The 13,798-nt window shown below is 41.8% G+C and overlaps 1 protein-coding gene across 1 annotated transcript in view; it reads left to right on the top strand.

Moving 5' to 3' along the window:
* Positions 1-6,283: 6,283 nt before the first annotated feature.
* GNAL (G protein subunit alpha L) overlaps positions 6,284-13,798 on the top strand; it is a 188,463-nt gene continuing 180,948 nt past the window's right edge. Inside the window, exon 1 of the mRNA XM_032121619.1 lies at positions 6,284-6,977. Within this exon, the coding sequence (XP_031977510.1) occupies positions 6,512-6,977 (466 nt within the window). The 5' untranslated portion in view covers positions 6,284-6,511. The remainder of the gene's footprint in view (positions 6,978-13,798) is intronic.

Here is a 13,798-nt window from a genome sequence, read left to right as displayed (position 1 = left end):
TATATTTTTACATTGATTCTCAGTTGAAATAGAAAGAATAATTTGCTTACTATTAAAATGAAAGTTAAAGTTTGTATGATGATCTACGTGTATGCCTCAGCTCATCTGTTTTCTGTTCTCTTGCCTTAATTTAGTTTTTGCTTTAAAGCAGTAATCTAAATGGATCTTCTAAAATAAAACCATTTTTCCAGTTATTCAGAAGGTTCTAGAAGCCCCTGTTGCTTGCTAAGACTTTTTTTTACAGATCTGCTGGCTGTTCACATCAAGAGCAGCAAGTCCCCAAAACAAACAGCTTAGTCTGGAGAAGTTGTTTGTGTGAAGTTGAAGACTGCATCATGATGAATATTTATATGGAAATGAATTGAGGTTGCACAGATAAAGCATGCTTCCCTGACTTAAAAGAAATTCGGTATGCGATTGATACATACATTATTCACACGCAAAATAGGATCAGAATCTTTTAATAGAAATGTTCCCAAAGCCACGTTCTTTCCCTCTGCCTAGATCAGGTCTGTAGCAAGTAGGACTGCTCCTCACAGTGAGAGCAAGCTGTGATGGCTTTTTGCTCTGTGTTTCAGATGGTGCAAGTCATATTTTAAAAGTGTCACAATTTAGTCGGGTTCGGTCAGATTTTCTCGGAGCAAAAAACCCCTGTTCAGAGCACAAAAAGTATCACAGACCCCTGATTTGATGCCATGGGTCAGCAGTTTTTAATGAAATATTTACAAAGATATTTAAAAGAGATCATTTAGAGACTTATAAGTTTATTATTCAAATTCCTTTAGAAGTAGCAACAAACTAAATGCAACAGAGACAGCAGTAGTTATGCCTCCGTAACAGTGCATTATGTTGTCTGGTAACACTGCTAGGCATACAAAACCTCCAATTTTATTTGTTTTCCTACCACTCTTTCTTTCCCTGCTTTATGCAGTACCACAGAAAAACTACCTTATCCCACAATTTGCATTTTAAATCTCTTTCTAACTGTTTTCTTACTCCATTTGCTCAGAACCTAGTTTTCAAGCAAGCTGACCTACTTTATCTTATTTTGGTACTTGCAGTAAATTCCCTTAAGCTTGTCTACTCTGACATTGCTTAAAATGTCTTCTGTATCCTGGTAATCACTTCTCTTAAAGCAAAAAGGTCTACTATGACTGATACAAGAATGATAATCTATTGGCCCTTCTGAAAGCCAGTAAGATGTTTTTACATTGCAACATTATGTTTCTCATTAAACTCTCTGTGAAAATGGCTGAGGTATTTTAAAAGGTAAACCAAACAAAAACATTCATGTCAAGACAGATTTCAGCAGGTGCTGAAATTTAGCTGAAATCCCATTTTTGTACAGTTTTAAGCAAGAAAAAACGATGTCTAATAATGGGAGGTACAGGGCAACTGTACTACTGATGTCACTAATGTCTTGACTTTTAATAAACTAATACCAGTTTTTTTCAGCAGGGTACTTTAAGGAGGATGCTTTAAGAGCTGCTAAATTGTTTACAGTATTTACATGGAAAGAGCACTCCAAAAAGAAGTGGTAGATGGTTTTACTGCTATCTTGCTCAGATATGACAAGGCGCAAAAAATACCATGGTGATGAGTGAGAGATGATTTGATAAAATTAGGTTTGAATCACTGTTGCTCTACAACTATTACAGTTGTAGCTGAATTCCCACTATAAGGCTTGTTTTTTCCCCCTTTAAAAATCTTCAAGCAACCAGTAAAAGTGTCACGTAAAATTTGTGGTGAAGGTTAAAGTTCTGTGAAAACAGAGTGGGGGGGACCGGGAGAGAGTTTGTATCTATGTCTCTGTGTGTGTCGGTGCTTAGGATGGATGAGTTATAAATCCTGCGATGTCCTGTGAAGAAGACCAAGGGTCTTTCAGTGGTCTTCTGTCTTTGGACAAACTGAGGCTGGTAGGAGATCAGGTGACTCATCCAATCTCTGGACATTTCACATAGATATTTGTTATTGTAGCTGTGCTTACTAGCAAGTTTTCTATCAGCAGCATAGGTTTCAGCCTTTAGAGAGCAAAGCATATATCAAAGAGGAGTATTTTCCTCTTCCTGTAAACCAGCGAGGATACAGTAGGGCAGCACTGGCACACTAGTGTTCATTGTAAACTTTAAAAACAAGAACAATAGTATTTGTTCCACAAGAAGCAGGTAGATTTTTGATGAGTGCCTATCAAAGAAGATAAGAGATGTTTATTATCTGATGGCAGCTGGGTAAATCCTAGACCTTTCATCCATGAGGAAAATTAATCTCAACAGAAGGTTTGCAAATATCTAGTGGTTGTCATGGCACATGATTTTCTACTTTTTTTCTTGTAGCACATAGTTTTCCTCTTTAATAAACCCAAAAATCTTGCAGCATTTTTCACTAATCATCACTGAGGCTCTGAAAAATCTCAAGGAGCATATGTCAAAACTGTTTAGAAATAATATCCCACTGCAGGTTCTGGATTTATAGTTTCTGAATTCATAGCAGTATTCTGACTAAGATATAGAAAAACAATATGGCAAAACTGTAGTCAGAATATGGATAAACTCATTCATTGTCACAGTGACTAATCAAAGCAAAAAGAACATAAACAAATGTCCAGCCCCAAAACAGCTTCTCCTTGCTTTTAAGATCCTTGCCTTATCAAAATTCTTACAGATTCATTTAGCTGGAGTCTCTTCAATTACCACACAGTTATATTTTCAAGGCAACTGCATTTACTATATTTGTTTTAGTTTGATCACAAACAATCATTTCCTGGTTAAAACTTAGAACATTGTATAAATCCCAAAAAGTTATATAGTATAGATAAAGATTGTCAAAGCAAAATTATTATGAAACTGGGAAAAGAAGACAAATTATTTTCATATGAGTGTACAAGAAATGCATAACTTGCACTTCTTTTTAAGAAACAGTAAAGACACATCTTCTTAGGAATAATATTTAGAGATTTACTTAATAGACTTGTATTACTCCTTGGAGTAAATAAAGGCATCTCATGGACATACCCAGCTCCTGCATATGACTGGATAGCACCTCTAATTAGTCATTTTTTAGGTAGAACTATACCTTGAAAGCAAAAAACAAAAAACAGTTTAAAGTGGTCTACTACAAGTTCAGATCTAAAGATACTTATTTATTAACTGTCCCCACAATTCAAAAAAGATGGGGATGGACTGGAGAAGGTCCAAAGAAGGGCCAAAAAGATGATCCAGGGGCTGGAGAACCTGCCGTGTGAGGAGATTGAAAGAGTGAGATCTCTTCTCCCTGGAGAAGGCTCAGGAGTGACCTTTTCTCCTTGGAAAAGCAAACGCTCAAGACGAACCTCATCACAGTATCCTTGTACTTAAAGGGTGGTAACAAAGACAAAAGAGCAATGCCACAAGAAGCTATGTGGAGAAGACAAGAGGCCACGAGTGCAAGCTGCACCAGGAAATGTTTCATTTCAATGTAAGAAATAATTTTTTACAGTGAGAGCAATCATTCACTAGAACAACCTTGCCAAGGGCATGGCAGAATCCCCATCGTTGGAGGTTTTCAAGATGCAGCTAGACAAGGTACTAGATGATCTCATCTAGGCTGCCTTTCCCATGAAAGACGGGGCCAGATGAACTTCTGAGGATCCCTTCCCCAGAGAGCAGTCCTGGGCTGTTGTATGATCCTAGGATTCTAATTTCAGTAAATACAATGAGACTCATGGCTAATTAGTGCTACTGAAACACTGAGCCCATCATTAAATCCTGGTTTGGATGACTAACCTTAGAAAATGCTGAGCATTATTCCATGAAAGATTCTTCAAAGAGAAATCAGATCAGACAACTGCATGATGCTGACTTTCTCGCTTTAAATTCTTGAAAATCTCATGGTAATCCGGAAGTAGTGATGATCACTATTCCTCTGGGGAAAGAGAGAAGACAGGCTGCTTACTGTTCTGTATTACAAATTGTAAGAAAAGAATTATGGAACACTTCTTTCTCAAGACACAGTTTGCTCTTGTAGGTCACTGAAGGATCTTTCAGTGAACATACTTTATGTGACACTTTATAAGGCAGAGCATCTATTTCAGTGTTTGGCAGAGCGGTCAGTTTTTTAAGGATCCTGCCTATACATAGTTGTTAATACATGGGCTGCTATTTCAAAATTACTTACAAATCATGTGATTTTACAGTGCCATTTTTTTCTGCCTTTTCTCTAACCGTGAATGTATCATTCACCTTCCCTGTTACTCACTGAGCATACACTGTACATGCCCAGGAGCAGTTTAGCAGGAGAAATTTTACCTAATCTGAACTGATTTCGCCAGGTTATGACATTTCTTCTACCACTTGGAAAGCAGTTCATGGTTCTTCAAATGCTGTTGTATGCATCAAACTCTAAGGATCACCTTCACAAAACTAAGTATGTCCATTGACATTTGGACCCCAAATATTAAATCTCTAACTTCCACTGTTTCTTTGGGTTTTGGTTGTTGGTTGTTTTTTTCCATGGTTTTATTGTATTGTTGGATGAGTAGCAAATTCTCCTTTGTGGTCCAATGACACTGGAAAGTATACAGCCACTAACCCCAGGATCCCAGCTATTCAGTCCGTTTAGATTCCTCTTATCTGAATTCCTGTCCATTCTCAGACAAAAGCTGTAATCTTTCACTCCCAACCTAAGAAATATTGTATCCTTATGGTCCATAAAGATTTTGAGCCAAGGCAGAGCAGCTCTGTAACAGTGGTGAAACATCCTCTGCTGTGATGTAACTGCTTACATGTTTTGCAGGAAGATTGCAACCAGCACACTGTAGAGTCATGTATTAAAACATACAACAGAAGCAAAAGCTGTGGGGTGGTTTCTCGGAGCTAAAGCATCTGTCTAAATAATTGGTGAGCATTTTGAAGGGTATAAGAGAACAACATATACAATGTGCTGGATCTTCCTAATATTTTCACTGGCAAAATTTCTTTGTGTGGTGCAATCACAGACAGTTGATACTTTCAGTTAAAAGGAATCTGTTTATTTTATGCCTCTGTAGGGTGTTGGGGGTTTTTTCCCAGTGAATGTTAACACACAGCTCACTGCTTGGTAAATACATATTTTATGGGACGTTTGTTAAATCATTTGACACAAATAAATCTGTCACAAAACCAATTCTGCTTCCCATATCCAGGAACTAAAAACTGTGCCCAATTTGCTCTAATTCATTAATTGTAAAGAAGTATGGGAATTTTGCATCCCTCCATTTCTTCATACTGTGCTATATAAATAATGGCATCTATTAACATAATATTGGCCACTGCAGAAAAACAGGAGACAAAACCAATGCCCTAATACAACAGGTCATTACGGAATCCAAAGTGATGCATGAAAAGAGGTTCATGAATGCAGTCCAGGTTACTGAAGTTGGAGTCTCTAAATTGTGCTAAGGTACACGTCAGTCATAATAGTGAACACACGACATGACCTTTGCTTTAAGATTCAGAGACCCAGTTTCATCCACTAGCCACGTGCCCCTGAAAAAGGACTGCTGAGCTTATGAAGAAAATGGAGGTGCATGAGGCAGAAGGAGACACATATTTGAGACACATACCAAGTAACTTGAATTTTTCCAGGTCTTGTCTTGAGGAGGGCTGCCACCGCCTTGGAAGTGGCTTTCTAGTACCAGTCTTTCCCCCACAGCCCACAGCAGCACGCTGCTGGAGTACTACTGCTGCCAACACTGACTGAGACAACGAGCAAACCCCAACATTGCCTATTATTTTCTCCTACCGTCGCACCCAAAGCCTTCCTCCCACGGCATCCTTAGTCAGCGCGTGGGCGAGGAGCGGCATGTGTGTGCACAGGGGCTGAGAACCGTGTTGTAGCTGTGAGGATGCCAGGCTGGCGGGGGCTGCCTCGGCCTCTCCGGGGCCGCGATCACCGTCCGGGGTCCCTCTCAGTGAGAGGCCTCCGTCTCGGCTTCTCCCCCTGGGATGCCGGGGCAGACGTTGTCTGTCAGGGGCATAGCCCTGCAGAGGGGTAGGGGTGTGTGCAGCTCCCGCGGCTCGCACAGGCGGCACGGCGGCCCTTACAGGCAGGGAGGAAACCAGGAGGGAGGGAGGAAGCAAGGAAGGTGGGTGGCGTAGGGGCCGAGGGTCTCCCAGGCAGGGCGCGGAGCTGGAGTTCCGGGAGACCCTGGCCCCCTCGGGCGGGCAGGCGCGGGAGGCGGGGGGCTGCGCGCCTGTGTGCGCCTGTGTGCCGGCGCGGCGCCCCCGCCCTTCCCCCGGCGGCGCTGCGCGGTGGGCTGGCGCTGGGGTATTTACGGTAACGTGGACCCGGCGGTGGCAGCTCGGTCGGTGTCAGGTGATCGGCGCCGAGGAGCCGCCGCCACAGCCCGGGAGGAAGATGCAAGATGGCCCAGCGGGGCCGTGAGGGGCTCCGCGGCGCCCCTTCCCTGACCGCCGCCGCCGCCTGCCCGGCCGGCGGGAAGCGCTGAGGCCAGCGCCGCCGCGCCACAGCCCGTCCCCGGCGGGGGCACCGAGCCATGGGGCTCTGCTACAGCCTGCGCCCGCGGCTCTTCGGCGACGCCGGCGGCGGCGGCTCCATCTCCAGCGCCGGCGCCGCCTCGGAGCCCGAAGCGCCGGCGGAGCCTCACGCCGCCCCGCAGCCGCAGCCTCTCGGCGTCCCGCTCCGGCCCGGTGGTAAGCCCGGCGGGGAGGCGGACGGGCCGCCGCTGCTGCTGCTGCAGAACGGCGGCGGCGGCAATGGGGCGGCCCCCGAGCGGCAGCCGGCGCTGCCCAAGGCCGGCGGCCCCGGCCTTGGCGGCGGGGGGAAGACGGCGCGGCAGCAGGCGCTGCACCAGCCGCCGGCGCTCCAGAGGACCTGGGAGAAGCTGCGCCTGGAGGAGCGGGAGGCGGAGAAGGAGGCGAGGAAAGTCAGTAAGAGCATCGACCGGGCGCTCAAGGAGCAGAAGCGGGAGTACAAGCAGACGCACCGCCTGCTGCTGCTCGGTACGTGTGTGTGTCTGGGCGGGGGTGTGCCGGGGCGGGCAGGTGCCCCGCGGGGCTCCCCGGCAGCGCCCCCTCCCCGGCTTCCCCTGTTTTCCTTGGGCACCCTCCATCCCTCCTTTGTCTCCCCGCTGCCCCCCCCCCCCCCCGGCCCTGCCCTGCCCTCCCGGGCGTCTGTCCCCGGGCTCTCTCGCAGACAGGTTTACACCTTCTTTCCCCTTCCTCCTCCCCCTCATCTCTCCTCCCCGCTTCTGGCCCTGGCAGTGGTTTTGCAATGGAGAACACACGATCGGCGCTTGTCGGGCGAGGGCGAGCGGCTCCACCCAGGCGAGCGGGCGGGAGCGATGCGGATGGAGGAGCAGCGGGGTCTTCCCGGGGAGTGGAGCCCTGCTCGGGCGGGGGCTGCCCCATCCCCGCGGCGGGAACTTGGCTCAGCGCCCTCGCAACTCGGAAACATTAACGAAAAAAAAAAAAATAATAATTTTTTAAAAGCACAGTAGAAAGGAGGAAAAATGGCCATGCACAAGATACGTGTAGCCTGTGGCTGGTCCTCCTGTGCCGCGTGTGACCAGGGATGGTTTAATGAGGAGCGGCTTGAGGCTCCCAAATGAGAGGAGTGGTGATGAGCAATAGGCTCCTTATTTAAAGAAGCAGTGAGCGGAGTAATGGGAAATAAGCGGATGTAGGTATGTACATTCCTCAAACATCGCCTCTACTACAAGATGTGTTCTTCAGCTGTTGGCTCTCAGATTTTTTAGGGATGACTTGCCAGCTTTTGTCCCCTCTTCTCTGAGGTGCTACGTGCAGTCTGCTATTGCCACTGCTCTTTCTAAGCATTAGTTAATAGTCCTCTCCAGAGGATTTGTACCAGCTGATACATTTACAGTATGAAAACCACAGGGGTATCTAATACAAGCATCTCATTTCCTGCAGGAAACAGAACAGTCATACTGCAGGGCTTTTTTTTTTTTTTTATGGGCTGAGCAGAGGGCTTATTTGGCCTCTTAGCTGTGGTCATAAATCTCTGTTTTCTGTTAGCGTGAAAATACTGATTTGCTTTTGCGTTAGCTTGCATTGCCTGTTCTCGAAAAGTTGCGTGGTACGGAGTTTTGGTGCTTATCTAAGTGCATTCCAGATTTGGGGTAGTCTTTACATCCTTCTTTATAAAATTCTGTTTGTGTTTTACTGGATTCCTTCATTCCCTTTGGTGCGTAAGGGGAGGAGAAAATATGAAATACAGCAGTGGACAAAAGGTATAAGCAATGTTTGCCAGAACAGTAGTGCTCCATTTCCAGAAAACAAATGGGCTTCATTATTACCCATAAAATACCAGCTTGTAGGGTACTAGTGTAGCTGGTAAAAAGGAAAGAGGAAAAACATGTAATTTATACCCCATGGAATTATTATTAGTAGTAAAATGTCTCTTCTGATTCTTGAACTGTTGCAGTATTTAACTCTTCAATACACCTTTTTTAATGAAATATTAAAAATTTTAATGTTTTTTCCTCTTGAAGCATCTGAAAGTGTGTTGTGACTAGTATGGCTGCAAGAAGGCAAAGATCCTGGTTGGTGGCCTTCCTCTGGAGAGCATTGTCATTCCTTGAACAAAAGAATTCTAACAAATAGATACTGTGTGTAGTCTGTAACATGGGTGGTTGTCATAGTAAACCAGAGCAGTAAACACCTATTCAGAAACAATACCGTTTGAAAAATAAATAATCTCTGACCTTTGGCACCCTAAAAGAAACTCAACACTCCCAAGATTCCTTGTGTTGAATTTTGTGTAAAATTCATGTCATAATCAAAAAAGATTCTCTTGATCTCCATATTGCTGGGAGGAAATGTTGGATTATTGTTTCAGGCCTGGCAGATCAGGGCCTGACTTAAATGTTTCATTTGGATATAGGGAGAGCTGCAGGTGCTTTGTGTTGCTGTTTGAAAGTAGTGGAAATGCTGCTCTAGATAAGAGGAAATTATTTAGAACAGCGAAGGGTTTGTTTGTCAGAGAAGGAGTAAAGCAAAATTGCGTTGCACCAGGTAGTAGGTTTCAGTCTTGCACAGAGGAAAAGACTTAGAATGTACACAAAGATCTTTTAGAATAAAGAATATTACTAGCCTGATATTTTATAGCATTTCAAGTTGTAAATAACTGAATCCCTGTCCCTAAGGTCTCCCTGGCAGAGTGAACCTGAAAAGCATACCTTTGCTAGAGAGAGGAGGAATATTTTTGTACATCAACATGGAGGAAATGCACAGCAGAGGCGAAATGGTGAATGCACTGACAGCAGAGCACCATCACAGAACAAACAAAGTTGAGCAACAGCGTTGGTGTGGGCTTTGTGTCTCTTTTTTTTAAACACAAGTTTGTAAGTAATAGCCTCATTTTGGTTTGTCCTTTCATATCTCGTATGTTTACTGGGGCAAGTTTAGAGGATATTATTGAAATTTTAGAGAAAAATACAGTGTATATTATAAGGAGCTACTATTAGATACCAAAAGGGTATGCAAATAAATGCACTAGTCTAAGAATACTAAGAATCTCTAGAGTCTAAATAAGTAGTATATTAGAAGAGAAGCTTCTATAAATGTTTGAAAATGGCCTTTCCTTAAAAGCACACTCATTCTTTTATTGTGTCAAATGAAAACAATCAGCTTTGTTATGATCTGTGCATATAAGTTATGAAGGTATTATGAAGTCTCAAAGGCTTTTTTTAGTGTATGTTGGTAAATATCTCTCAAAGAGCCTAATCTTGCCTGTCACAGCTTCCCCCCAGCTAATGTCTCGTGGTGCACATGATGTTTTGACACTCTCCCCTAACCTGCATTCGGAAGCACTTAATGGGTTTTGTCATAACCAGTGATTGTGAAAGGGGGGGGGTGTGAGGTAAGTGCTCAAGATCAGCTCTCTGTCTGTGCCTTCCACAAAAATAGGTGTTTCAGTATCAGGTGGCTGTAGCTGTGATGCAGAGGCTTTACTGGTGCGCTGAAGTAACAGCAAACATGGTTTGGGTCTATTTGTTTTTCTTCTTCCGAAAGAAGAACCCACATAAAATGGAAGCTGGCTTTCCACCACAATTGGCTGTTTCTTGCTTAACATCCACTTTAAAAATACAAGAAATTGATTGATTATTGAATTGTTTATTGGCTGCTGTATTATTTGGGGGGGTTTTTATTTCCTAAGTGAAGTGTTCATCTGTGCAGAATTCTTAGGATGCTTTTAGTAACCCTGAGATGAGGATTTTTTTTAGGCATACGTATTTATTGAACAGATTTGCAGGGCTTGATCAGTTTTGTAGCTTTGGTTTCTGTCTTGTTTTCTGTTGGGTCTTTTTTTTCCAGAGAATTGCAGTCACCCTCTTCTGCAAGAGTGTTTTAGCTGCTGATTTCCTAGAAACTGTAGAAACCTTACAAGTCACTTTATAGAAGCAATTTACGTTCTCATTTCCAGTCTCGTATTTTAAACTATTTTGTGAGTAAGTGGGGTGAAGGGGAATTGGCTTTAAACAGAGTGTTAACCATTGTGGTATAATTAAGGCTCATGTAATGTTGAAGTAAGCCATAGATGGAATTTTTTTTCCTAGAGAGCTGTTGTCTTCCAACCTCTGACTCCTATTTTTTCCATTTACCCTGACTCCTGGTTGCTATCCTAACTTTGGATGACTTTCTCAAGCAGAACACATTGTTTTACACTTCCCTGCTAAACTGAAACTGAAAGTGTTCTGAGTAAAAGCTTTTCTGTTCAACAGAAACTGAAACTAATGATATAGGGATTGAGGGAGAGGAAACAGAGATAGTAATTTTCTTCACTTAAAAGGTACTGGAACTACTTACGTGATATTTAAGTAGTGACTTGATAGTGAAATTTAGATACCTTTGGTGATGTTCATGCACAAAAGTATAAAAAACATACCAAAAAATGTAGTTCCTCTGAATTGATGGAAATCAAACACAAAGATGCCTTCTCGAGCTTAGGAAACTCCTACGTAGGAGATCCCAGAAAGCTCAGAGGTGTATAACAAAAGTAATGGGTTTTTTTCTTTTCTTAACTATGCACCTAATGACTGTTGTCAGAAATAAACTTTTTGTTGCAAAGAGTGTTTCTGGTCTGACAGTGGCTTTTGACCAAAATTGCAGTCTTATATATATTGTGCATCAGCAAATCTTTAAGTTCATCATACATCTTCAAGCCAATTTTGACGCTTAAGCCTAACAAATTTTATTTTAAAAATAACTTTAATTTTAACTTGTATATAGTGCCAACTCATGCTTTTTGATAAATACCTGAATATAGTTTATCTTGATGTGGTGATACTTTCCCTGTGTCTGCATGAGATTGAATGCTTGAGGTATTTTTCTCTTGCCACCAGAGATGACTCCCTCCCTGGTCTGTAAGTGAGCTTGGCATATTTAGGATCCTTACAGCCAGCTACTTCTAACATGAAGATAATGAACAGATATTTTCAGGACTTTGAAATCCCGGGCTGCAAATACTGACCAATGTAATAATGCAAATGGGTTTTATAATCCCTAATCCTTTGCATAATTTGCATGTCTCTCCAAATGCTCTTCTGCTTTTCTTGTAACTTATGGCATCACAGGAAGTGGGATATGCACTCCTTGCAGATGAGGAAACCAGTGGGCAGAAGTCATCAGGACATTTGGGAATCAGTTCTTAACTTTGGGGGTTTTTTAAACCTGAAAAAACTGAAAGCAATCCCTGATTTACAATACTTAGCTTTTCTTTATCTGTAAATTAAAAACTAATTAGATTTAGCCCGTATTTAGGTGTTTTAACTTATTTCCATTCTTTGATTGATTTTGCTTATCTTTAATCACTTCATATTTAAGAAAAAAAGTAACTATTTCATTTTTTCCCTGTGTTAGGTGTAGAAGTACTGGAAGGCTTTAACTGCTGTGAAAGGGTTCTGCAGCTGTTAGTTAGAACTTTCAGTTATTAAGCAAGTTTTGTGTATCAATGTGTATTCCATGAATGCTTATTGGAATGCAGTGTCTTAATTAAGCAAACTTTGCAGATATGTTCTATGTGTAAGTTCTGTAACTTCTTGACTGCTGAAATTTTAAAGAGTATGTAAAACTCCTGGATTTGAATAGTTATTTTCCCTTTTCCCCCCACAACAGTTTAGAAGAAATACAATTTGAAATATTGTTACCGTGTTCATCCCTTTGTACTGCCCAACCCATACACTCAATTTCTTGTTCTTTCGCTTTTTCATTTTTGACACAGTGCAACTACAAATTTGGGGAAATACTTAATGGTGGGGTTTTTTTCACAAAATCATGGCTTCCCTCCACTTATTTTTCAAGTTCAGGTACTGTTTGAGCTTGTAAAGATGAATTAATTTTTTTTTAAGTTATTCTTATTTTTTTTAATCCAGCAGTCTGTCTAGCTGTGGCAGAAACCTGGCCTGCCTTCTGCTTACCAAGTTTAGTTTATTTGATAGTTATACCTGTTCTAGAAACATTTTACCTTTGCTGAGTGGTGTGGAAATGGTTCTTCTTTGTGGATTTTTGAACAGCAGTAGAGAATTAAAATGGTGTAAATAAGATAACAGAGCTGTCACTTAGTCTCACATAAAAGGGATAGAATCTTATGAGTTACCATTTTGCACTGGGGAAGTCTTGACCATACCTTTTCTTAAATTCTTTGTGGTTTGGATCTCTTGTAATCTCCAATAAAAGGCTCTTCTTAAAGTAGATGTTTGATGGGTTGCACAGGTTAGTAAAACAAGCATAGAGCAGTAGTTACTCAGTCCATTGACTGGTGCCATGGTCCAAAAAAGTCTGAAATTGGCCCTTCATCAAAGATACAGATCTATTTTAAGAGATGGAAATGTATACCAGTAGTTATTACTTACTATAGTCTTAACAAAAAAATGCCTTTTGTAGATAGTTAAAATCAGCTGGTAATGGTTGAGATTTGCAGCCTTGCGTGGTTATTCAGCCCTGTGCGAGTTTTGTTGGGTTGGAGTCATCCACACAGCTTTCACTTCCTGGGCAGAAGCTTTGTCTTACTGTGCCATTACTTACAACTGTCTGTCACACAACTGTTCTAGGGGGGTTTTTTAATACTTTGGATGTTTTCTTTTAACTGGTAATAACATAAATCAATAAGGTAGGTGGGGTTTGTTTACTTGCTTTTTAAATACCCAGGAGTGCAGAATCTGGAAGAAATGCAGCCTTGTGTCTGGCCTGTGCACATCATACTTACGTCTTTTCCAAGAGTGGATGAGCGTGTTAAGTACACTGACTAGCATATTTCATATTATCTCTGTAGCACTGTATGAATGTATGTGTAAAACTCCTGTGTCTTGTGATTTGTCTGCACATGAATATTAAATAAAACTTCAAGAACTTAAGCTGTACAAAGAAGGAAATGTGTGCTGTTTGGGACCAGAATAGGTAAAAACTATGTAAGAAAGCTTTTATTATTTTCTTTTTCTGTGTTCATGTGCAGAAGATCAAAAAATCTGAGAAAAAAAGCTGCCAATTAATGTGTGTAACAGAAGACTAACATCAATCACCTGTAGTGGAACTTCTTAGCTGATAAGATCTCTTTGAAGTAAGACTTGAATTGCTTCCTCAGAATCTGGTGTTTTACACTTGTTTGGTTTTAAACTTAAGTTTGAAGAATTATAAATCCCACTTAAATGTAAGGTAATGTTAGGTTTCAAGAATAATAAATTATTCTTTCTGAAAATACCATTACTGCAGTAAGTCAGATCCAGGTAGAATTTAAAATTCTGTGCTGTTATCTTTATTTTAGAAAAGAATTTACATCATGTGGGAACAGCATGCATTTTGCA

This window comes from Corvus moneduloides, chromosome 1 (genome assembly GCF_009650955.1).
Source record: "Corvus moneduloides isolate bCorMon1 chromosome 1, bCorMon1.pri, whole genome shotgun sequence".
NCBI classification, from domain to species: domain Eukaryota; kingdom Metazoa; phylum Chordata; class Aves; order Passeriformes; family Corvidae; genus Corvus; species Corvus moneduloides.
This window is presented reverse-complemented; position numbering and strand designations above follow the sequence as displayed.